The following is a 27217-nucleotide window of genomic DNA, read 5'->3' on the forward strand; positions in this document are numbered from 1 at the left end:
TCTATTATCACCTGTGATTTACAAATTGTCTACACAGAATGAATATTTAGGGCCAGAAATGACAATAGATGCTATTTAATTCAAAATTAGCTCTTGCCAATTTTCTGCATCAGTTGTTGCTGTAGATGCTGTCATTTCTGGTCCAATATTTTCAATTTGGAAATGTCTAAATTAAATGCAGAAAAAATTAAATTCTTGTTGACTTTCTGAAATAGGTGGAGAAAATGTCACTTTGAACTGACAGAAGGTGTAATAGGTTAAAAAGATTTATTATAGCAAAATGGGTATAGTACGTCAGTTGGTCATTGATGTATGTTGCACTTTCATATCTTTGAATCACTTACTAAAGATTTTTAAATATATAAAAAATTGTCATTATCACTAAATGATAATTTATATCACATAGCATTGCTCCATATGTTTCATGAATCCCTTCTAGGCATGGAACAAGTTGGTTCCAGTAAGGAAAGACTGTGTCTAGATCAGATTTTTTAATATATAGGTAGTGGAAAGTTTCAGAGAAAAGGGGAAAAATGTATGCTATATTCATGAATTTGGAAAAGGAACATCATAAAGTGAATAGGGAAGCTGTGTGGAAACTTCTGACTCCATATGGTGTACATGGAAGCCTTTTTAATGTTATCAAGAGCTTTTGTAGTGTAAATATTTCATGGGTGGGTTTTTTTTTTTTTGTGTGTGTGTGTGTGTGTAATCACCATTTCCTGTCCAAGTGAGGTGGAGCCAGGAATAGATAAAGAAGGGCCACATCTGCTTACATCCATTCTCTAGATGTCGTGTGTAAATAACCAAGACCAAAGATCCCTATCCCTCTCCACAGTCAGAGCCTTCCCTTCCTCACCCACCTCACTTGCTTCCACTTCCATATGCTGCTATGTCCTTTCTCGGGTATCTAAAACATTTCTCTTCCTCTAATTTTTCTCCAGTCAAACTTGTACCCCAGCTAACCTGTCCTTCAACACTGCTATACCTAACATTCGTGCTTTTATTCACATTTTCTCTCAACCTCTTCCTCTCGCACACTCTTCTAACCACAGTCACCAACTTCTGCAGTTTCTCATTTGATTCTGCCACCAGTGCTGTATCATCAGCAAACAACACCTGACTTAACCTAGGCTTTCTCATCCTCTATAGACTGCATACTTGCTTGTCTTTCCAAGACTCTTGCATTTACTTCTCTCTCCACCTTAGCCATAAACAGATTAATCAACCATGGTGACATCACACACCCCTGCTGCAGACCAACCTTCTCTTAGAAACATTCACTCCATCTTCCTACTCATATACACTGCTTTTAGCAGCTTTCCTCCCACACTGTATAGACCTTCCACAAGGCATCTCTATCAATCCTATTATATGCTTTCTCCAGATCCATGAATTCCACGTACAAATCCATCTGTCTCTGTAAGTATTTCTCGCACACATTCTTTAAACACCTCATCCACTCATCCTTTACCACTCCTGACCACACTGCTCCTCCCCTATCTGATGCTCTGTACATGCCTTCACCCTGTCAATCACTACCCTCCTATACCATTTACCAGGTACACTTAAATTTGTACATCTTTAGTTTGAATACTCTCCTTTATCCCCTTTGCTTTTATACATTGGCACTATACTTTCATTCTGCTGATCCTCTTGCATCTCACCATGATATATACATACGATGAAAATCCTACTAACCCATCAGTAACAAAGTCGCCCCATTCTTAATAAATTCTGTTGCAGTACCATCACCTCCAGCCGCCTTGTCATATTTCAACTTGTGTAAGGCTTTCACCTCCTCTTCACCAAACCACTCTGAATCTTTCACTTCACATACCAATCAAACCCAAATACCTTACATCCGCTTCTTTGTCACCAAACACGTTCAACATTAATTCAGAACACTTGCTCCTTCTCCATCCTTCATTACTACCTTCATCCCCTTTTGCCCCCTTCACCAATGTTCCTAATTGTTGGGACTGGTGGTCAAGTAGAACGGGTGTTAGGTTTGTCATTTAGTGTATGGTGTGACTGGAGATTTTTGTCTCGCTTGGTGAACAAACTTTTGTGTTTGTGACTGGAGATTTTTGTCTCGCTTGGTGAACAAACTTTTGTGTTCGTAGAAAAAGAAGTAAAAATTATTTTTATCAGCATGGAAATTTATTTTTCAATGTAAGATAATGGACATAAGGAAGGATGTGTATGAATGGTTTTAGAGGCTGCATATATACTTTTAGTAGATTTCATATTATTTATAAGTACTGTTATGTATTAAAGGAATTTTATTGTTGCAGCACTGATCAACACACGCTTTGGAGGTCCACCAGTCGAATTCATTTGCAACAGACCTTTCGTCTTCCTCATTCGAGACAAGTTTACTGGTATCACCCTTTTCGCTGGCAATGTGTTAAACACTTCTGAGATGGAGAAAGTGTGATGGTGTTTGACATATGAGGACAAATAAGCCAGAGGCAGAAGAATATATAAGTAAAAATGAACCAACACCACATCTTGTTTGGAAAGAGACTTTGCCTAAATGGCATTGTTGGTGAGCTTAGTATTTAGCAAAACCCCATTAAAATTATGATCTTGCAATAGTTACAATTTGCTTTTGTTGCCAACATTATAAGATATTAAAGAAGTTTAATGGATATGGTATTAAGTAGGTATTTCTTTCTGTATTATGTAGATATGTGTTAGTAACATGTTGATTTATCAGAGTAATTTACCACATTTTGAGTTGAGGCTTTACAAGATCTTGTCCAAAAAAAAAAAAGCCACTAACAAACCACGACTGTACCTTCACATCGGAGACCCAGTTGCTATATCCTGTTGGTCTTCCTTCATATGATGCAGTTCTCACTTATTTGCAAAGAGAAGAGTGAATGTGTTAAAAGAATGATAGTTACCTTGGTAAGAATTTGGTTAGTTAAAATTCGAGGACTAGGCAAGGTGAAGGAAAATAGGAGAAAATACTAAGATATGTGTGCCACACAATCTCATGCTACCTGATGGTACAGCATATGGCAAAAGAACAAAAGAAAAAAAAACGGGAACTAATTATCCCGAAGTTAATCTCCCAAAGGTAAGTAATGCCAACAGATCAGCTTACTAGCAAAGTAGTATTAATTAGATTAAACTAGAATGATATATTTATGAAATAATTTTAGTGTTATTAGAAAATAGAAATATAGCAAGTTTTTTTGCATTTAGAAAAAGTTTCTGGTGAGGCATTTGTCATTACTGCTTGTCAAATAAATATAGATAATAAATTTGTATTCAACACAGCATTGTAAAATGTGAATTACATTTGAATTTCATCAAAATCACCAGTTAATACCAGAGGAATGGCAGGAGTCCTGAAAATCCTCCATTCCAGTGGTGATAAAGGCAAACAAGTATATTTATTTATAATTAATCCAGTACTACTACTGAAAGGTTTCTGGTGTTACCCAGAACCTTTTTTTTCAGGGGTTCCTTCCTATAGTTAAAAAGCTGCATTTCACTTGGTAGCAGGGGCAGGATGGACTCTTTGAAGCGAGAAGTTGTTTCAGGAGAATGTACTCATGTCAGCTGATAATGATAGTCTCGCCACAAATGACTTTTCACTCATAATAAACCTCAAAAGGGCGAATCTGGTAACACCTATGCAATAGGAAGGTGCAAAAGAGTGTAAGGAAGTAGTAGTCCCTACATTATTGTATGGATGTAGAGCATGGGCTATAGATAATATTGCAAAGGAGGGTGGATGCGTTGGCAATGAAATGTTTGAGGATGGTGAGAGGTGGTCAGTGGTTCAATCAAAGAAATAATGAAATGGTTAGAGATGTGTGGTAGTGAAAAGAGCGTGGTTGAGATGTAGGATACAGGGGTTGAAATGCTGTCAATGGACTAAACCTGGGTATGTAAAACATTTGTTGTAAAGGATGGAAAAGTTTGTGGTACTTAGTTGTGGATAGGAATCTGTGGTTTTGGGGCACGACACATGACAGCTAGAGAATGGATGTGAGCAGATGCTGATTTTTCTTTGTCTGCCCCTGGTGCTACCTCACTAATGCAGGAAATGGCAATTGATTATGAAAGAAAAGAGAAATATATAGATATATAAAACAGGTTCTCCTTGGAAATGAAGGACTGATTGTCATGGTATTCACTTCCGTAAAATGTTAACATGATGTTTGTTCCCATCAATAAATCAGATCTCTGTGAAAAGTATCTTGGACATAGGAAACAAGAATACAGAAGATTCATAAATTCATTTTCCTTCCTACTAAACTTTGTTTCAAATATCATATAAATATAACAACTACACAGGAGGCATCTTAGGCAAAAACAATAAAAAATATCATTCTTAAAAGGAAATGCAGTATGAGGATTATCCAAATGTTTTATGTACATAACCAATCACCATGCAAATACACTAAAAACCTTTTGAACTGTTAACTCAAAACACAAAGCTTTCATGTTCATTAAATAAAGGTGACCCCCAAAACTGTGAGCATCTGACAGCATATTCTTCCACTGTTATAACTGTGACACAGGAAATGTTAGTTATACATGGATGAACCAAAATCAACTAAAAGCTAAAAAAAAGTTTTTAAAAGTTCTTTTTAATGTACTCAGTTCAGACAGACAAGTTTCTCAAGAAAGTATTTCAAATTAAGAACATATAAAATTGAAAAAGGAAGAAAATCTTTGCTTGTTCTATATGCTTCGGCACAAAAAACATGAAAAAAATTTAGTTATAAATTCACAAAAAGGAATTTCATGTTTTCCACCATGCCTTGCTGAATAACCAGCTCACAACACGGAAGAGCTTTGTTGTATTACTGCTATAAGCTCACCCTCTGAGAAGATTCTCTGGATAATGATCTTCCAAATTTGAAGGTTTTCTTTATTTATCTATTATACTTTGTCACTGTCTCCTGCGTTAGCGAGGTAGCTCAAGGAAACAGACGAAAGAATGGCCCAACCCACCCACATACACATGTATATACATATACGCCAACACTTGCACACATACATATCTATACATTTCAATGTATATATACATATACATACAGTCATATACATATATACACGTACGTATTCATACATGCTGCCTTCATCCATTCCCATCACCACCCTGCCACACATGAAATGGCACCCCCCCTCCCCCTGCAAGGTAGTGCTAGGAAAAGACAATAAAGGCCACATTCATTCACACTTTAATACACTCAAACCACAGCTCCCTTTCCACATCCAGGCCCCACAAAACTCTCCATGGTTTACCCCAGATGCTTCACATGCCCTGGTTCAATCCACTGACAGCACGTCGACCCCAGTATACCACATCATTCTAATTCACTCTATTCCTTGCACGCCTTTACATCCTCCTGTATGTTCAGGCCTAGATCGCTCAAAATCTTTTTCACTCCATTCTTCCACCTCCAGTTTGGTCTCCCACTTCTCCTTGTTCCCTCCACCTCTGACACATATATCCTCTTTGTCAATCTTTCTTCACTTATTCTCTCCATGTGACATGTGACCAAACCATTTCAATACACCCTCTTCTGCACTCTGAACCACACTCTTTTTATTACCACACATCTCTCTTACCCTTTCATTACTTACTCGATCAAACCACCTCACACCACATATTGTCCTCAAACATCTCGTTTCCAACACATCCACCCTCCTCTGCACAACTCTATCTATAGCCCATGCCTCGCAACTATATAACATTGTTGGAACCACTATTCCTTCGAACATACCCATTTTTGTTCCCTGAGAAAATGTTCTTACCTTCCACGCATTCTTCAACGCTCCCAGAACCTTTGCTCCCTCCCCCACCCTGTGACTCACTTGTGCTTCCATGGTTCCATCCGCTGCTAAATCCACTCCCAAATATCTAAAACACTTCACTTTCTCTATTCAAACTTACCTCCCAATTAACTTGTCCCTCTACCCTACTGAACCTAATAACCTTGCTCTTATTCACATTTACTCTCAGCTTCTTTCACACACTTTACCAAACTCAGTCACCAACTTCTACAGTTTCGCACCCGAATCAGCCACCAGCGCTGTATCATCAGCGAACAACAACTGACTCGCTTCCCACGCCCTCTCATCCACAATAGACTGCAGACTTGCCCCTCTCTTCAAAACTCTTCCAGTCACCTCCCTAACAACCCCATCCATAAAGGTTTGCTATTTTCATAAATTTACAAATTAGAGGAGGACTGCTGTTTATGCCACTAAGGGCTCTTGGGGACTGCTATTACAAGCTTGAACAGGAAGAAGTTTGCATGGCAATTGGCTTTCAAAAGTGGAAAGATTAGCTTGGTTATAAGCATGCCAGAATAAAAACTTATCAAATGGAAGAGATTTGCTGTTATATACTTCAAAGAAAATTTTACTGTATTGCAAACTTGAGACGATCTGTTGTTCTTTTGTTATAACAACAATGATGAATTCTGCTTCATTTTCCTCATCAAACTAAAAGTCTGGTGTAATTTAAGGTCACAACAATCAAGGGCTTTGTGATTAGTTTACAATCCAGAAGGTACATAAATTATAGACTTATGAGACATGAAGATCAGTCTTCTATCATTGAGTAAATGCCTGGAATAAATAAAAATTAAATTGTACAGTTCATGGATAAAGAAACTATAGCATGCTACATAACACCTTTGGTATCTTTGGTTTGGTCCTTAAAGTTCTAAAAAGTTTCCTCTTTTTCTACTCTGAATATGATCATAACGATCATCATCAGAAGGTATATGACAGCCCATTCATACAATGGGGCAGAGAGACTCACTGGCTGGCTGATATTACTCCAAGATTTTACAAAAAAAAAAAAAAAAAAAAAAAAAAAAAAAAAAAAAAAAACTGCCCTAACTGCAATGCCTGGGAGGACTTTATTATAAAAACATCACAAGTGAGAGAGCAGGAATGAATGCCCTTAAACTGGTTATGAACTTAAGGAGTTTACTACTTTTACCAACGTACCCACAAAAGCAGGTGTCATTCTGTGCTTGTAACATGAGGAAACTGCAGAATCATTTAGATCAGTGGTATATAAAGATAGAGATCCTAATGTAGCACATATGCTCGTAAAATACTTGACCTAAACTTGCCAACTAGGCTGCATGCTTCCATACTTAACTTACCATAGGTATTTGGGAATGACCCCTGATGTTTATGGCAGATAATTTCAAATAATGTCCTGTAATTCAGATTACTATGTATATCTAGCAAGAAAACTTTCATATCCTAATATCTGTTACAGTAACCTAATTGTGTTGAGAATAATCAGTTTCAGATTTTTACCTTTTTTCCTTTCATACATCCAACATTTCCCGCATGAGCAAGGTAGCACCTTTGTGGAAAAAAAATCCTGGCTTGACTCCTTGCTCTGTTTTGGAAAGTAATACAGGAGGGGAGGATTTTCTGCCCTTTGCTCCAGCCCCTCTTAATTGCCTTCCAAGATACACATGGAACAAATGGGCAGCATTCTTTCTCCCATAACCCCAGGGAGGAAAATAGAAACTTTCCATTGCTGAAAGTGGCATATCCATAACTCAAGATGAAGTACATTATTGTTGTAGACAAGTGATTCTAAAATCAAACTAGAACTCTATGGGGCTCTGTTTTCAGCTAATATACATACCTCTAATACCAAATCAATTAGATTAGAAAAAAGCTATAAAAAGTTTTAAATACATTTTTAAAATTTTCTTTAAAGAAAGAGTGCAGGAACTAAATACTTATGACTTTCCAGTATATCTGTCAGATCTTCTTCTGCATTTGGTACAGATCACGAGCAATGATTCTTCTAAAGTAACTTTCAGACGAGAATAAGAGGTGACTAAGACCTCACAACATGAGGAAACTTCTCTTCTTGTCATTTCTGCAGACTTGACATACCTGAAGGGAAAAAATCATGGAGAAACTATTCAAAAGGTTGAGGAGTGGAACAATTCATGCATCTATCTCAATTAGGAACATAAAAAGCAGATCAAAGCACTTAAGTTAATCATATCTTTAAGGAAAAGCGCATTTTGTCCCGAGATGTATTCCCTCTACCAGTAGCTAATCATGGGTCCTAAGAAGTTGTTCTATCAAGGAAAGGCCCATATTCTTGCTTGGAAGCAAAAAAAATGGGCCTGCAAGTGAGATTTCGAGACATACTAGCAGGGCTGAGTCCAACATCTGAGCACATTTGGGCCTTGGAGGACCTGTATAGCAACTGGTAACCTGATAGGGATGGGTTTTTCACCATCCCACATTTCATCAGGTTATGAATCGCCTTACTGGTCTTCCAAGGTTGACCAGACCCACCATTTTGGGTAAGGATGACAGTGGAATGAAGCCTAAACAAGGGTCTACATGGTGAACTCAGCCTTGCCAGTGTCTTGAACTCTCTCTTGCAGAATAATTAATTTGCTTCCAAGCAGGCCTTTTCCTCCTAGAAAAAACTTCTGAGGACACATGAGTAATTAGAGAAAATATCAACTGCAGCAGAAACAGCAAAAGTATCACAAAATACATGGACAGTGAGCAACAGTTGCATCCCTCTACTTTCAATAACATGGAGCACCTGAGGTGGCAAACCATGTCACCTGACTTCTAAGACTGTACCAAGCTTCCAGACATATGAAGTAATCATAAAAGCAAGTATATTAAAACTTCTGTTATCCGAAATGCTTGGGAGGGATCAACCATTCTGGAAAAGTGTCCAATTATTGAAGTTTTTTATATTTATTTTTCAGAAACTAATATTTCAAAACATTTTACATATTTGTAAATAATATAGGGGAAATAGTAATAGTAATAGAAATAGTAATGTGGCCATTGATAACATAATTGCAAGAATGAGTAATGGGGCCATTGATGACATAATTGCAAGAGTGAGTAATGTGGCCATTGATGACATAATTGCAAGAGTGGGTAATATGGCCATTGATGGCATAATTGCAAGAGTGAGTAATGTGGCCACTGATGGCATAATTGCAAGTGAGCAATGTGGTCATTGATTACATAATTGCAAGAGTGAGTAATGCGGCCATTGATGGCATAATTGCAAGAGTGAGTGATGTGGCCATTGATGGCATAATTGCAAGAGTGAGTAATGGGGCCATTGATGGCATAATTGCAAGAGTGAGTAATGTGGCCATTGATGGCATAATTGCAAGAGTGAGTAATGTGGCCATTGATGGCATAATTGCAAGAGTGAGTAATGTGGCCATTGATGGCATAATTGCAAGAGTGAGTAATGTGGCCATTGATGTCATAATTGCAAGAGTAAGTAATGTGGCCATTGATGGCAGAATTAGGAGACATTGGTTATTACTGAGGTGAAATATGAATAGTCAACAGCTTGTGGAGTTGTGTGCAGAAAATGGTATGGTGATTAGGAATACTTTTTTTTTTTTTTTTAAATGGACATGCATAAATATACATCAATGAGTAGGGAACCTGGTCAGAGAGAAGTGTTGGACTCTGTACAAATTTATAGGTGTGCAAAAGATAGACTCCTAGATGTTAATGTGTTGGGAGGGGAAACTAATATGAATGAGAAGAGGGTGAGAAAGAAATGAGATTGGAAAAAAGAGGTGTGTGTGTGTGTGTGTGAAATACTAGAAGAGATTGGGTATAGAATAGCTAAAGTTGTAAGCAAATGAAGCAAGGGGAATGGGAGATATTTAGTGAAGCAGTGATAGCATGTGCAAGAGATATGGGATATGGGCAGTTGAGAAATTAGTATTAATTGGCGGGGTGATTGTTCCCTCCACTTCTGATGCATATATCCTCTTTGTCCTCTATCCTCATGTTCTTAACACTACCTCACTAATATGGGAAATGACAAATATATATGAAATAAAATATATGTGGTTTGATTGACTAAGTAATGAAAGGGTAAAAGATATGTGTGGTAATAAAAAGAGTGGTTGAGAGAGCAGAAGTGGCTTTGTTGAAATGATTTGGACTCGTGAGGATGAGTAAGGAGGATTAACAAAGAGGATGTATGTGTCAAAGATGGAGGGAACGAGGAGAAGTGGGAGACCAAATTGGAGGGGGAAAGATGGAGTGAAAAAGATTTTGAGTGATCAGGGCCTGAACATGCAGGAGGGTGAAAGGCGTGCAAGGAATAGAGTGAATTGGAACGATGTGGTATACTGGGGTCGACATGGTGTCAATGGATTGAACCAGGGCATGTGAAGCGTTTGGGGTAAACCATGGAAAGTTCTGTGGGGCCTGGATGTGGAAAGGGAGCTGTGGTTTCGGTGCATTATTACATGACAGCTAGAGACTGAGTGTGAACGAATAGGGCCTTTGTTGTCTTTTCCTAGCACTACCTCACACACATGAGGGGGAAGGATGTTGTTATTCCATGTGTGGCGGGGTGGCGATGGGAATGAATAAAGGCAGACAGTATGAATTATGTACATGGGTATATATGTATATGTCTGTGTGTGTATATATATGTATACATTGAGATGTATAGGTATGTATATGTTGGTGTGTGTGGACGTGTATGTATATACATGTGTATGTGGGTGGGTTGGGCCATTCTTTCGTCTGTTTCCTTGCACTACCTCGCTGGCGCGGGAGACGGCGACAGGGCAAAGTGAATAAATAGATAAATATATATAGGGGAGAAAGAATACTTCCCACGTATTCCCTGCATGTCGTAGAAGGCGACTAAAAGGGAAGGGAGCGGTGGGCTGGAAATCCTCCCCTCTCATTTTTTTTTAAATTTTCCAAAAGAAGGAACAGAGAAGGGGGCCATATGAGGATATTCCCTCAAAGGCCCAGTCCTCTGTTCTTAACGCTACCTCGCTAATGCGGGAAATGGCGAATAGTATGAAAAAAAAAAAAAAAAAAAAACTACTAGTATGAATAGTAGTAATATATGTATATAGTAATATAGTAATATATTTTCCCCCTGGGGATAGGGGATTAAGAATACTTCCCACGTATTCCCTGCGTGTCGTAGAAGGCGACTAAAAGGGGAGGGAGCGGGGGGCTGGAAATCCTCCCCTCTCATTTTTTTTTTTTCCAAAAGAAGGAACAGAGGGGGCCAGGTGAGGATATTCCAAAAAAGGCCCAGTCCTCTGTTCTTAACACTACCTCACTAACACGGGAAATGGCAAATAGTTTAAAAGAAAAAAAAAAAAGTAATATATGTAAACATATAAGCAAATGACGAGGCCCTTCATGAGTGCCACCTTGGACTTGCCCTTAGCCTTGCTAGCCTCTTGCACAACTCCTTTTTGAGGCTTACAATGTTCATCTTATGCTTCATTTGAGATGTATATGGCTTCACAAATTTATTAGGTGCTTCCTGACAATGCTTGAAATGAGCCATTTTCCACAATAGTAATCCAGGGTGTACAAAACACCCACTTATGCAAGACCAACACACAACACCGCACCAGAAAGTTCATGGAAGACGGTATACAGTCAGCAGCTCCACGAAATACCAGGGGGAGGTTACGCTAACTGTAGCAGTGTGAGGTGCGCATGATTTTAATTATTTTTTTCTTTTTTGTTTCAAACTTGATCACCACTTCCTATGTTTGCAAATAGCACTAGGAACAGATGAAGAAAGGCCACATACAGTCAAATCCATTCCATAGCTGTCAAGTGTAATTCATCAAAACCACAGCTCCCTATCCAAAACCAGGCCCCACAGACCTTTCACAGTTTAACCCGGACACTTTATGTGCTCTGATTCAGTCTGCGGGCACCACATCAACCCATGTAAACCAAACTGTTCCAATTCACTCTATCTCGTGCAAGCCTTTCACCCTCTCGCATGCTTAGGCCATGATCATTCAAAATCTTTTTTACTCCAGCCTTCCATCTCCAATTTGGTCACCTCGTTCTCCTTGTTCCTTCCACTTTTGACACGTATAATACCTACTTGTCAAACCTTCTCATATAATTCCCTCTGTATCTCCAAACCAATTCAGCACACCATCTTCAGCACTATCAACCCCACTCTTTTCATTACTACACCTCAATCTTACCCTTTCATTACTTACTCGATCAAACCACCTCACAAAACATATTAAAGTCTTCAAACATTTCAGTTCCAATACATCCACCCTCCTCCCACAGCTTTATCTATAGCCCATGCCTCACATTCATATAATAATGCTGGGACTATTACACCTTCAAACATACCCATTTTTAGCCCCCAGATAATCTCTCTTTCCACACATTCTTTAGTAATCCCAGAACATTCGCTACCCCCCCTTCACCAACGCTATGACTCACTTCCATGGTTCCATTTACTACCATGTCCACTCCCAGGTATCTTAAACACTTCTTTCTCTAAATTTTCTCCTTTCAAACTCACACCTTAACTCAACTGTCCCTCAACCCTGTTAAACCTAAATAACTTTGCCCTTACTCACATTTACTCTCAACTTCTTTCATACACATTCAAATATTTGAAATATTTTTACATATTTTTATTTCAAATTTTTTGTGGACTGTTGAAGGTTGCCAACTGAAACTGAAAACATACACTGTCTTGAAAATTTTGTTGTCTCAAGTTAAGGATAACAGAGGTTTTACTGCAATAGGATTCATTCCTTAAATAAAACCTCATGCATGGAATCCTTACTTTAAAAAGTAATCATTGGATTTTTGTGGAGACTGTACATGGGCCCATCTAAAAAAGGTACATATAAGCTTGTACCTTATGTGGAAATTACTTTAAAATACTGATCTGAAATCATCTCATGCATCAACAGCTTAGGTCGTTCGCGGTACTTATTTAGACCTCGAGGCACCAATCCTACAGGCAAGGCACAGGGAAGGGAGAACCAATTTTGTGGGAAAAACTTACAACTCTCCTATGCAGGGTAATTATGAAGTCTAACTTTTGATGATACAAAAGTGTGAGAATTCTTTCATTTTTGCCTGTAATATATATTATACCATGTTACTTTAATATAGGCAGCAATAGGTAAATATGCATGAACTTAAAGTTCAGTTTCATATAGACAAAAAGCGAGGTAAGGTGAAAGAAGGATTAAGATGGCAGAAAAAAATGCTATACTTTTATACCTGTTGGGCATAATCCGGTAAGCAGAACTGGTGGTAAACGTGGCGACAAGCGAATACCACTAAGGTAGAGAACTCTCCTCGGCCTGTTGATGTGAAACATATTTAATTCAAACATGGCAAAAAAAAAATTATGTGTCTACCTATCAATCATCTTAACATCATTCTCAATAGCATGGGTTGGATGAGCTTCAAACAACCTCTACAAATGCTCATATGAATCTTCAATCCATGAGTTCTCTGCTGAAATAAAACATGTACTTCCTAACTAATAAAAGTGCTCACCATGTCAATTTGAAAACTTCCACTGCATCAACCTCCACTCATTCCTTTGGTATCCTCATCAGAAATATCCCTAGCCCTTATTGTTCTCTTATGGCATTTAACCATCTCTTCCACAGAAACTGTCTTCTTGTGCCTTCTACTTTGCTGTTACATAAAATTGTAACTATGTATGATCCACCATAAGTTTACCAACGTAAAAGGATTTCATTGAAGCACAATTTTTTAATGATCATTCCTATGACATAGTTATGAAAAGTAAATCTTTATTTCAAGAAGTCCATAAATTACCTACAATTGGGAAAACAAAGTAAAATGAGAAAAGAGCAAAACAATCACCACATGGGTGGTGGTGTTCAAATGACCGATTCATTCTTGATGTAGGAAGTTTCAGCCATCCATCCAGTAGGGGCAGCACTTTATGGGACCCTAGCACCATTTTCTGATTAGGGGAGGGTAAGACGACCATGCATGATGTAGACCCTCTTTTTTACACCCGAGTTCAGTAGTATTCCATGCTGAGAAATATTGTGATTTATGACTTTACTTATAAATGCATGGCCAAACAGCTAACTAAATGTTCAGTATTTGTTCAATACATCCTATATCATTATTGCTAACTACAAACATGACAAAACTGATATCAAATATCAATAATGATAAGGAGGGGAGTCTGGTAGTACAGTAACCACCGTCTCCCCTCCCACTCACTTGCTCCATCACTCAGGTCACTCAAAGCCGGTTTCTTTCATCGACTATTGTTGCTTTCATCTCATCCCTTCTCTGTTTTTTTCATTCATTATTTGCACATTACATCCTACAGCACTGCTGTTTGCAATAAACATGACAGAATCAACATTCATAAAAGATTGGGAATGATCTCCATGAAATTCACCAAATCTAGCAGCCCCTTTAGCATATTTTTGAGTTCAACTTCAGGAATTCAAGTAATTTCCAGAACGATATTACATATTACTATATCTGCACTCCAATAATAACTCACCATCCCATCCAACTGAGCCTGTTTGTTTGCTTCTGCTGGTGAAAGCTCATCACCTTTCGCAGTACTTTCCTACAGTACTTACATTTTTACATTTATCACTGTTTGTGTAATTAGATGCATTGTGTACGAGTTTGCCTCTTGTACATGTCATGAATAATAAGTGAAAATAACTGGTAAATAGGCTAGTGGGTTGAACTTCAGGATACTATATATATACATTTTTTTTTATACATATTCGCCATTTCCTGCATCATAATTTAATATACTGCTTTTTTTAAATGCTTAAAATAATAATGTTCCTGAACTGAACTGTATAATAAATAAATAATTTGTGGAAAAAATTAGGTCGAGAAATCTCCCATAGGAAAGTAAACATCCACCCCCCTCAGTCTGACCAAACTGATTCATTATCGTGATCTGCCTTTTTGTTTTGTTTTCCAGGAATGCATCTCCAGTGTTAAACAGGAACTAGGAGTACTTGACCTTTGTTCCACTTTATTCTGCCTTTATATTTTCCATCTTACTCTGTCTCTATAATTATACTTTCACCATGTGTATCTGTTCAACAAATATGTGACTAAAGGTCTGCTGTTCCGATGACATAAATTTGGAATAAAATTCTACAGGTATCAGCCAGAAATGAGCCTATAACACCAAATGAACTATAAAGAACAAATGCAATAATAAGCAAACTGAGAAATAAGAAATACTTTTTCTATGAAATAATATAAGCTTTACTTACTTGAGCTTAAAACTCTCTTGTTGCAGGCTGCACACTCAGTGTCATCTGGAGGGAAAAAATACATGTATAGTCACTGCTTCACTGGTCTAATCACCTTGACCAAGAATAATCTTTCGTTGCTTATCTATTTACCTTTGTCTGGAATCTTTCAACACTGATCAGCTAACATAGGTTATAACTAATTTATCAGCACTGACCTACTCTCTTAATTTTCTTTTTGATACATGTTTGTCATGTCCGAGAACATAGCAAAAAGATATCACATGGAAATACACCAATGCCAGCAAAGTAACTTGAAAGGTTATTTGATAATTCCTGAAGAATTATGAAATGCACATGAAGTAACTACAAAAACACTTAAAATAAGTTTAGATTCATGGCTAAAGTTAGTCCTGGATGAAACTAAAATTGATAATGACACTAAAGGAGTGGCCCCTGAGAGAAATTGCCAAAAAATAACTAAAAAAAATCTATGAAAAAGTCATCATTTTAGAAAATACATAATTTTCAAAAGAGCTGTTGTTGATAACCAGAGATCACATAATATGAGTTAACAAAATAAAAATAAGACAACTTGACAGAAAAATGGTAAATATGGCTTTCTTTGGTCCACCCTCGAACATTAATGGAAGCAACATCAGAGCTGATCTCATCAGACAAAATTTCCCCTTCTCTAATGCCACTATAAGAGTTTCCAGTGTCTCCATATTCATCAGTTTCATGGTAATCATCACTCCACGTTATGTAAGTGATTAAGAGCAGAAATAATTCAGGAAAAGGCTAAAACTATTACACTTGTAAGTCCTCTCATTTGGTTGGGTGAGGCTGTTCTAGGTGCATTAACTGCTTGCCTCTTTATCCTAAATATATTTGTTTTTGGAATTAAAAAAAAGAAAAAGTTATCCTGAGCAAACCCAGGTTGCATATGTTTTTACTTTCTTGAGCCCAAAAACACTTTTGAGTAACCTTGTTATGTTTTCTGTCAGCTGATCGCAGCACAAGCATTATTTGCCTTCTCCAGCAGATGACAGCCTCTCCCAGAAATCTAAAGCACTCCACTGCCTGCAAGTCCTCCTTATTTAAACTAACACAAAGAATACTGTCTCACCCCTGCACCTCATTAGTTTACTTTTGTTGACACCTGAGTTAACTGGACATCTATACAGATGTTGGCTGCCATTCTCTAAGAGAACATCCATGGATATTGGTTGCTGTCTATGGGATAACTAACTATTTTTCATTTCTTAAGTCAAATTTTGTCTTTAAGCTCTCAACCAAATTAATGTTATCTCTGGATTTACAAAAAATGAAAATGAATGGAAACAAGGTGGGGACTCCTTGATATATGTTCATTCAATATGTGCTTTTTCATCAATGCCACTGACCAAGGAAGAACACATACCTAATCTTCATAAGTTTATTGTTTATGCATTTTCAAGGGGCATAAACTTACTCCATGTTAAAACTCAGATACACAACAAATCCTCTGTTATGCTACTCCACTGTGCAGTCTCAATGATCAAGGTGATGCCATACTAATCAGTCTCTTCTGCCTGCTATCTTTACCGTAGTACTGAATGGTGTTGTCTACCCTCCACTGGGAATATTTTCCCCAAAACCCTTCAACAAGGAAAATGACCATTAAGTTCCATAGCAGGTATTCTTGCCAAAAAGCTCACCAAACTATTACATAAATGTATACGAAGTAAAGTGATACAAACATGGGGAGCATTTAAGTGGATGCTGGCCTATGCTTATGCTATCTCCCTCAAAAATGAAAACAGTTATTACTAACTTTACCAAAATAAAGTGCATTGCTGAGAGTATAACCATAAGTAGTGCTGTTTGAATTATGAAGGGTATAGAAACAGTTGTGGAAAGTATCAGATGAAGAAAAAAAAAGAAAGCTGTGCTGGCCTCTTCTTATTCATCAAAGCTTGGGACATATTAACACAGCACATAAGCCCATCAAAACTACAGGGAAACCCTTCAATGAGCAATGAAACCTTACCAGCCATAAAAAAAAGCAGCCAGATATCAGATGAAAAGGCAAAATCTTGCCTTACTGTCTCAGTAAACTCTTCATTCCTAACCTGTACTTCTCAGATGTGCACATGCACTATGTGCTAATATTTCTGAAGAAAGTAGTATTATCCCAAAATCCCAGGTTCCCCCATCCAAAGGGCTTGTACCACAAGGATGCACAATACTCAGCAGCATGGACAGGGTGGATTCCTTTGGAGTAAGAAGTACTCCAACAAAACTGTACTCTCTTAAACCAAATGATACTGATACGGCCTCACCAAAAGTAATCCTTCATTCAAGGTGTAATTTCAGGTAGGTGGAGCCTAGTCACACAATTAACATAGTATGTACTTACAAAGAACACTCTTATTTACTTGCTTCCTGCCTCAAGACCCCTTCTATCTTCCATAAAGCTCCTGCAACACTTGTGAAGCTGGCTATGTCACTGGGTGGGACCACAGCTCATAAAGTGTGGTGATGAATAAGACCAAACCATTTCAGCACATCCTCTTCAGCTGTCTCAACCACAATCTTTTTGTAATCACACCTCTCTCTTACCCTTTTATTACTTACTCAATCAAACCACCTCACACTGCATTTTGTTTTCATACAATTCATTTCCAACATATGCATACTCCTCTGCACATACTTATCTATAGCCCATGCTTCACATCCATATAATACTGTTAGGACTATTATACCTTCAAACATACCCATTTTTGCCCAACCAGATAACAATCTCTCTTTCAACACATTCTTCAGGGCTTCCTGTGCCTTTGCTCCCCTCTCACACCCATCCTATGACACACTTCCATTTCCATGGTTCCATTCGCTGCCATATCTACTCCCAGATATTTAAAACACTTCCTCCAAGTTTCCTCCATTCCAACTCATATCCCATCTAAACTGTCTCTCAACCCTGCTAAACTAAATAATCTTGCTTTTATTCACATTTACTCTCAAATTCCTCCTTTCACACACTCTTCTACACTCAGTCACCAACTTCTGACTCAAATCTATCACCAAAGCTGTATCATCAGCAAACAGAAAATTACATACTTCCTAGGCCCTCTCATTCCCTACAGACTGCATACTCACCCCTTCCTAGGACTCCCAGATTTACCTCCATCACCATCCCATCCATAAACAAATTAAACAGCCATGGTAATATTACAAACACCCACCTTCACTTGGAACCACTCACTCTCCTCTCTCCCTACTCATACACATGACTCAAGCCCTTGATAAAATTTCTCACTGCTTCTAGCAGCTTTTCTCCCACATCATATAAGTTTAAGACCTTCCAGAAGGCTTCTTTATCAACCTTATCATATGCTTTCTCTAGATCCATGTCTTTACAATTCATTTATGTTGGGGTGACCAAAAATTACCAAGAACACATCCGTAGTTCAGAAAATTATGCTTATGATAAAAATGTTTTCAATTCATACATTTCAATTTACACCAAGATTTCTAAGAGCTTACCTCAGGCATAAATCAAGGAATCTCCGTACAAGCAATCCCTATGTAGACAAGCAATTCCAGTCCCAAAATTACATTTATTTTCTGGTATTCTACAACAGGCCTCTACAAATAACACTGTGTAATGATCTGATATCCAAAATGACTATCTGAATAAATGCAGCAAAACTATATACCTAAAAGAAAAGAAAAAAAAAATTGTGTCCAATGTTTCTAAAACACCAGAAGTATGTGATAAAAGGCACAATGCCTATCTTAAACCTCTCTTCTCAACTACTGGCCATGCTTGCCCTTTGCCTTACTGGCTCACTGCAGTAATATGCTAAGATGAAATCTGTTGCATCCTCAGAGTAAAAGAAATATAATAAAAGTTCATATATAACACTAGTTATAAGTCATTTTACGACACCTAGTCCAATACCAATAACTTTTTGAATACAAAGTTGTCAACTGTACCATATACGGGATAACCAGCATTCTGCGTAGATACAAGCTTGCTAAGTAGATTGCTGCTATCTGAAGCCAAAATCCTCTGGCAACCTGTTCTGAGTTCGATCTGCAAATCAAAGAATTTGGACCTAAGCAAACTAAATGAATTACAAACGATACTTTGCAATCAAAATATCATACCTGTTTGCCATTTTTTGCATTAGTGAGGTAACATCAAGGACAGATGAAGACTGGCCTCATTTGTTCACTCCAACTCTTTATGTCATGTATAATGCACTAGAAAAAAATTTCTCTATCCACAGCTAGCCCCATGGCTTCACTTGACCACTTTATACTCTCAGGGTTTTCATAGGTGAAAGTACAATTCCTTGAGTTTATCCTCTCTGGGTTTTGGTAAACAAATGCATGTATGATTTATTGTATGCATGTTTAATGTTGGCTTTATTGTGTATGACTTTCATTCTTATTACCTGTAACTTATTTACACCTAGCATATATGTCCAACTTCATCTCAGTCTGATCCAGAGTTCTAGAACCTCATACACAGATGTAACCCTTGTGTCAGGTCTGTATCTGTATAATTGTCTTTAGCATTTAGCACAATTACCTTGTGAAAACTGTATACATGCCAGCGAATATTAAAGAAATGCCAGTGAATATTAGAGAAATGGCTGATAACCCCAAAGCATCTACACTAGGAGTACAGACACTCACAAAGCGAAAAACTTTCAGCAGCAGAGATGCCTGAGGAGCACAATGTTCTTTGCACAAAAGAATGGAAGTCAAAAATTATCATGCTATCCATTATTCTGAGGGTAGCACTGCATATAAATTGAAGTTATACTGAGGATCTTGGATGACTCTGATGTAATAACAAATTCTTCAACGAAATTATAAACATGATGGCAATAAGTAATCATGAGTGACTGAACAAATGAGACCTCGAGATCCAGGACTCGTGTGGATGAAGTTGTTTCCATGTCCATTATCCCATGTCTCCATTTAAGCTTTAATTCCAATTACATTGAAAGACAGTACATATGAATAGCTATGTTGTTTTACAAATGATGTAGAAATTATACACTTTTGTATATATACAACATGATTTCATAGAGAAATATCAATTTTTCATTGATGTTTATTTAAAAAATTCTAGAAAAACTTTTCAGGGTCATATTTGTTAAAAAATATGGTATTTCTATCTCAAAAAGAATGTATTCTATAAAAAAAAAAAGATGAAGAAAAGTGTGGTGCTAGTGCGAAACACACCCTGGACCTACTGGTGATTGAGTCACCCTACCTGAGACCTGAGAGTGTATATGTGCCTTGGTTAAGCCCAATGACAGCATGTCAACCCTGTATACCACTTTACTCCAATTCTATCTATCCGGAGTATAACTCTCACTCTCCAGCATGTCAAAATATGCATGAAAATGTTCTACCTCTCTACTCTTATCTGTCTCATTCTCCATCACACTGGGATTACATCCATGAAAATCAGATGCAGTTCTACAAGCTCTGTTCCACATGAGTATATGAAGGCCAAGCACATGTGTGAAGGGGATGCATGTGGTGGAATGTCATACACTTCATATTCCTCCCCCTTACCCACTGAGATTGCTGTCACTTATTTCTTCACCCCTCAACCAGTAATCATATTCATTATCTTCATCACTTGTATGCTAGACTATAAGTGTCCCTTATCAATCAGACCATCCAACAACCTCAGTATTTTTTCATAACGTCAGTGTTCACATGACCTGACAGGTCAAGGGACGTACATATGACATAGAAAATATACAGATGCAGTACTAAGGAATGCAGAAACTTTTCATGTCCCAGCAGGACAATGGAAGGGACCTCTATACTATAGGCTTCCGATATTACCATAAAATGACAAGTAATTTCAATAGATGCAGGAAAAGTTGAAACATCACATGAGGCTGGCCACCATCCTATCAAAAACATCATGTGATGTCAGCTGCTGTTTAAAGATTGAGGAATAAAAATGAAAGAGAGGTACTGTGCTGAAAACTCAAGGAGCAGTTGTCCCCAGTCATGCTTTTTTCATAAATAAAACTCAAATACTACAAACCTGCAGATGGTAATCATGAAGAATTTTGACTAGTGCATCCCGAAGTCCAGGGATCTCCATACCCTTGGGAATGCGGTTAATTATCAGCAAAGGATCAATGTGGGTCCCAATATTGTTAAGCAACTCACGAATACATTCTGCAATTGAGAAAACATTACCATTATATGGCATAAGTAACTAAAATGATCTTCATGGCATTATTTATGCCACTTTCCAGCAAATGATGAAGAAATTTGCCATGAGAACATTCCATTTCTCATTTAAGAGGTAATTCACAATCTATCCTCCTGCTGCTGCTACAATATGAACGTATTGCAAGAAGATTTATGTTTCAGAGTAAAGACAGGCCTAATGTGAATATATCACAAACAATAAAAATGGTTTTATTTGCACACATCCACTCTCTAACTGTCATGTAAAATATACTAAAACCACAATCTGCCCTCCACAGCCAAGCTCCACAAACTGTTCCATGTTTCACCAAGACCACATCATATGCCTGGGTCAACCCACTGGTAGCACTTTTTCCCTTCACTCTCACTTTCAGACCCTCACCACCATATCCAAAAACATTAAACAACCATTATATCATCATTTATCCTTGACGTAGACCCATCTTCACTGAGAACCATTCCCCTTCCCTTTCAATTTACACACTCCCACTAACATCTCTTTACAACATAGAGTAACTTTCCATTAGCACTTTCCATAGCACTTTCCATTAGGCCTCATGTCAACCCAATCATGCACTTTCTCCATATTCAGAAAAATTAACATACAATTCCCTCTCTTTCTTCAAGAATTTCTCGCACAAATTCTTCAAAGCTAACACCTGATCCACACATCCTCTACCTCTCCTAAAGCAACATATGTTCAAATGCTCTGTGCATGTCACCATCCTCTAAGTCATCACTTTCCCACAGACTGTATTGGGCATACAAATCAGATTTTTACCTCTGTAACCCAAGCATTCATTCTGCCTCCCTTTTCTTTATGTAAGGGCACAAATACATGCATTCTTCTAATCCTCAGGGACTTCAACTAAACAAACAGTCACCCACACTTTTTGAGGAACTCGGTTGCAATCTCATCTGTTCTCACCACTTTACTGAACTTCATCTTATGCATCTGTTCAGTGTACTATCTGCAGTGACTCTCCCTATGCATGCCACCTTGACCCAAACATACATCTGCCATACTATCATCTTGATATTCAACAATTAATCAGTTTTCTTTTTCTTTTATACTCCTTGATATCATACAAAAGGCTTTATTCAACTCTGTACCCTTTTTCTATATTTCTCTCACCGTCAATGAACAATTTCCTTACCGGGTTTATCTAAAGCAAAATTGATAAGGCGACTCCATAGGTCAACATCATCATGTTCTTTGCAGAGTCGAATGGCCCACTGGAGGTCCTGCTCTTCTTCCAAAATCAGCTGCAAAGACTCCATGCTGTTACCCATTCGATCTGGAAAATTGGAAATTTGCTCTGAGGCTAAAACTACAAGAACTAAGTTTCTCTGTCTTTTATGTACATCACAAACCAACAGTTTACAAATCTAAAGTGAATACAACTCTGTCATTCAGCAAAATAAGTAAAAAGAATTATATAATGTAAATGTTATCCCTGGGGATAGGGGTGAAAGAATACTTCCCACGTACTCCCTGCATGTTGTAGAAGGCGACTAAAAGGGAGGGAGTAGGGAGCTGGAAATCTTTCCCCCAAGTTTTTACTTTTCCAAAGAGGGAACAGAGAAGGGGGCTAACTGAGGATTTTCTCTCTAAGGCTCAGTCCTCTGTTCTTAATGCTTCCTCACTAACGTGGAAAACGGCAAATATGTATGAAAAAAAAAAATGTGTGCATGTAACTTGCTAAACATTTCAGCAAATAAATACATAAGAAACCCTCAAAAAAAAATATTACATTTAAGGAAAGAATCACAAAAAGATTTAGTTCCAATACCTCTATAACACTGTATATGCCATTCATAGTTACTTCCGTTCAGTATAAAGTAGATGTACTTTTTTACTGACAGCTGTTTACACTATCAGGTAGCATCTCTACAGTATAATTCTATTTTTTCTTAATCACTGGATTCTGTAAAGAACAGAAGTCCTAAGGTCTTGAATAAAAACATAAATAGAACAAAAGAAATAAAGAATGGGAAAAAATAGTCTTAAGGTTTCTTCAGCAGAAAGTTTACCTTTTCCAAAAGGGATGCCTGTATCTGCGAAGGAAGGAAAAAGATGGCAAAGAATTCCAAAAATAAGTGGTGTTGGGAAAGAAAAAACATTCATAAAGGTAATTAATCCCTTGAAGTCCCAACAGAAATACCGTTATTATGTGAAGCAGCAGCTCACTGAGTATCGCACTGATGGGTGTCTTTCTGTGAAGACTTTCTGCACAGCATGTGCCAGGAGTTGCCATACAAGCACTAGTTCTCATTGGCTTATCCTGAATCTTGTAATACTTTGACAATTATATCGCTACTTGAGTGTCCCTTAGTTACTATAGGTGCTTATTACAAAGACTAATGCTCTCTGGAAGTAATTCTGAAGTGCAAATATTTATGTAAATAATTGTCATTATACATGTGTAAAATAAACGTGACTGTGTAAACAGGAACCATAAAGAATGTTACATGTCATTTAATGAATGTAGGTCAAGCGGCTCCACCCAACCTCTCTAACATAGCCTTTGCCAAAAGAATTACACATTATAGTAAGGTTTATCTCATGGTGATATGTTACGTTAGATCACTTGTAACTTGTGTCAGAGGCTCTCTTTCTCTCTCTCTCTATACCCACCCCCTCCTGTGCCCTCTCTATCAGCCCTTGCCAAGGCCTCTATGTGTTAACTTTAGTACTGTCCAATCTCAATAACTTATGTGAGCTCACATTTTTACGCACATCCTAACAAGTATCTTATTCAATTCATAATGGAAAACAAAAAATTTGTTGACTTTTTTCTTTTCAAAATTGAGCAACTTTCTTCCTTTTTGCAGCATTCTTGGGTTCATGAAGGAAAGAGAATGAACAGTGTAGTATATGGAAAGTGGGTTGAGTTTAAAGATGAAACTGGGAGTGGTGACAAGTCATACAGTTTTAGACTCAACCCTTTTCTAAAGGGGGAAAAAAAAATGAAAGCTAATTCAGTCAGCATTATTGATATGCCAAATCTGGCATTTAGAAGGGCTAGGATGGGAAAGTGCAGTGAGTAATGATATATCTACAGGACTGTGATCACAGAAATCAAAGGGAGGTGATATTATGTATTTTTAGCACAAGGGACTGAAGGTGAGAAACAAATTCAGGATTGGAAACATGGTCATGATGGTCTGGAATATGAGTAAGGTGGCTGATGACTTGCTTTTTATTAATCTCCCTTCTTTTCTTTTCATACTATTCGCCATTTCCCACATTAGCGAGGTAGCATTAAGAACAGAGGACTGGAACTTTGAGGGAATATCCTCACCTGACCCCCTTCTCTGTTCCTTCTTTTGGGAAAAAAAAAGAGGGGAGGATTTCCAGCTCCTCGCTCCCTTCCCTTTTAGTCGCCTTCTACGACACGCAGGGAATACATGGGAAGTATTCTTTCTCCCCTATCCCCAGGGATAATTAATCTCCCTATTATCATTAATTACGTATGTGCGTATGTATGTGTATGTGTGTGTATGTGTATATGTATATATATATGTATATTATCCCTGGGGATAGGGGTGAAAGAATACTTCCCACGTATTCCTCGCGTGTCGTAGAAAGCGACTAGAGGGGACGGGAGCGGGGGGCCAGAAATCCTCCCCTCCTTGTATTAACTTTCTAAAATGGGAAACAGAAGAAGGAGTCACGCGGGGAGTGCTCATCCTCCTCGAAGGCTCAGAGTGGGGTGCCTAAATGTGTGTGGATGTAACCAAGATGTGAAAAAAGGAGAGATAGGTAGTATGTTTGAGGAAAGGAACCTGGATGTTTTGGCTCTGAGTGAAACGAAGCTCAAGGGTAAAGGGGAAGAGTGGTTTGGGAATGTCTGGGGAGTAAAGTCAGGGGTTAGTGAGAGGACAAGAGCAAGGGAAGGAGTAGCAATACTCCTGAAACAGGAGTTGTGGGAGTATGTGATAGAGTGTAAGAAAGTAAATTCTCGATTAATATGGGTAAAACTGAAAGTTGATGGAGAGAGGTGGGTGATTATTGGTGCATATGCACCTGGGCATGAGAAGAAAGATCATGAGAGGCAAGTGTTTTGGGAGCAGCTGAATGAGTGTGTTAGTGGTTTTTGATGCACGAGACCGGGTTATAGTGATGGGTGATTTGAATGCAAAGGTGAGTAATGTGGCAGTTGAGGGAATAATTGGTATACATGGGGTGTTCAGTGTTGTAAATGGAAATGGTGAAGAGCTTGTAGATTTATGTGCTGAAAAAGGACTGATGATTGGGAATACCTGGTTTAAAAAGCGAGATATACATAAGTATACTTATGTAAGTAGGAGAGATGGCCAGAGAGCGTTATTGGATTACGTGTTAATTGACAGGCGTGCGAAAGAGAGACTTTTGGATGTTAATGTGCTGAGAGGTGCAACTGGAGGGATGTCTGATCATTATCTTGTGGAGGCTAAGGTGAAGATTTGTATGGGTTTTCAGAAAAGAAGAGTGAATGTTGGGGTGAAGAGGGTGGTGAGAGTTAGTGAGCTTGGGAAGGAGACCTGTGTGAGGAAGTACCAGGAGAGACTGAGTACAGAATGGAAAAAGGTGAGAACAATGGAAGTAAGGGGAGTGGGGGAGGAATGGGATGTATTTAGGGAATCAGTGATGGATTGCGCAAAAGATGCTTGTGGCATGAGAAGAGTGGGAGGTGGGTTGATTAGAAAGGGTAGTGAGTGGTGGGATGAAGAAGTAAGAGTACTAGTGAAAGAGAAGAGAGAGGCATTTGGACGATTTTTGCAGGGAAAAAATGCAATTGAGTGGGAGATGTATAAAAGAAAGAGACAGGAGGTCAAGAGAAAGGTGCAAGAGGTGAAAAAAAGGGCAAATGAGAGTTGGGGTGAGAGAGTATCATTAAATTTTAGGGAGAATAAAAAGATGTTCTGGAAGGAGGTAAATAAAGTGCGTAAGACAAGGGAGCAAATGGGAACTTCAGTGAAGGGCGCAAATGGGGAGGTGATAACAAGTAGTGGTGATGTGAGAAGGAGATGGAGTGAGTATTTTGAAGGTTTGTTGAATGTGTTTGATGACAGAGTGGCAGATATAGGGTGTTTTGGTCGAGGTGGTGTGCAAAGTGAGAGGGTTAGGGAAAATGATTTGGTAAACAGAGAAGAGGTAGTGAAAGCTTTGCGGAAGATGAAAGCCGGCAAGGCAGCAGGTTTGGATGGTATTGCAGTGGAATTTATTAAAAAAGGGAGTGACTGTATTGTTGACTGGTTGGTAAGGTTATTTAATGTATGTATGACTCATGGTGAGGTGCCTGAGGATTGGCGGAATGCGTGCATAGTGCCATTGTACAAAGGCAAAGGGGATAAGAGTGAGTGCTCAAATTACAGAGGTATAAGTTTGTTGAGTATTCCTGGTAAATTATATGGGAGGGTATTGATTGAGAGAGTGAAGGCATGTACAGAGCATCAGATTGGGGAAGAGCAGTGTGGTTTCAGAAGTGGTAGAGGATGTGTGGATCAGGTGTTTGCTTTGAAGAATGTATGTGAGAAATACTTAGAAAAGCAAATGGATTTGTATGTAGCATTTATGGATCTGGAGAAGGCATATGATAGAGTTGATAAAGATGCTCTGTGGAAGGTATTAAGAATATATGGTGTGGGAGGAAAGTTGTTAGAAGCAGTGAAAAGTTTTTATTGAGGATGTAAGGCATGTGTACGTGTAGGAAGAGAGGAAAGTGATTGGTTCTCAGTGAATGTAGGTTTGCGGCAGGGGTGTGTGATGTCTCCATGGTTGTTTAATTTGTTTATGGATGGGGTTGTTAGGGAGGTAAATGCAAGAGTTTTGGAAAGAGGGGCAAGTATGAAGTCTGTTGGGGATGAGAGAGCTTGGGAAGTGAGTCAGTTGTTGTTCGCTGATGATACAGCAC

General features: G+C 38.2%; 2 protein-coding genes across 3 annotated transcripts in view; one reads left to right on the plus strand and one right to left on the minus strand.

Moving 5' to 3' along the window:
• Window positions 1-3275, plus strand: part of LOC139749583 (serine protease inhibitor 88Ea-like) — a 142067-nt gene extending 138792 nt beyond the window's left edge. For both annotated transcript variants that reach the window (XM_071663654.1, XM_071663655.1), the window contains exon 6: window positions 2298-3275. In XM_071663654.1, the coding sequence (XP_071519755.1) occupies window positions 2298-2440 (143 nt within the window). In that variant the 3' untranslated portion in view covers window positions 2441-3275. The remainder of the gene's footprint in view (window positions 1-2297) is intronic.
• A 969-nt stretch (window positions 3276-4244) lies between these two features.
• lt (vacuolar protein sorting-associated protein light) overlaps window positions 4245-27217 on the minus strand; it is a 51342-nt gene continuing 28369 nt past the window's right edge. Inside the window, exons 14-19 of the mRNA XM_071663652.1 lie at window positions 22475-22615; window positions 21145-21281; window positions 19056-19155; window positions 15093-15137; window positions 13069-13151; window positions 4245-7911 (exon numbers count right to left, since the gene is read on the minus strand). Of these exons, the coding sequence (XP_071519753.1) occupies window positions 7861-7911; window positions 13069-13151; window positions 15093-15137; window positions 19056-19155; window positions 21145-21281; window positions 22475-22615 (557 nt within the window). The 3' untranslated portion in view covers window positions 4245-7860. The remainder of the gene's footprint in view (window positions 7912-13068; window positions 13152-15092; window positions 15138-19055; window positions 19156-21144; window positions 21282-22474; window positions 22616-27217) is intronic.

Source organism: Panulirus ornatus, chromosome 7, assembly GCF_036320965.1.
Source record: "Panulirus ornatus isolate Po-2019 chromosome 7, ASM3632096v1, whole genome shotgun sequence".
Taxonomy (NCBI): domain Eukaryota; kingdom Metazoa; phylum Arthropoda; class Malacostraca; order Decapoda; family Palinuridae; genus Panulirus; species Panulirus ornatus.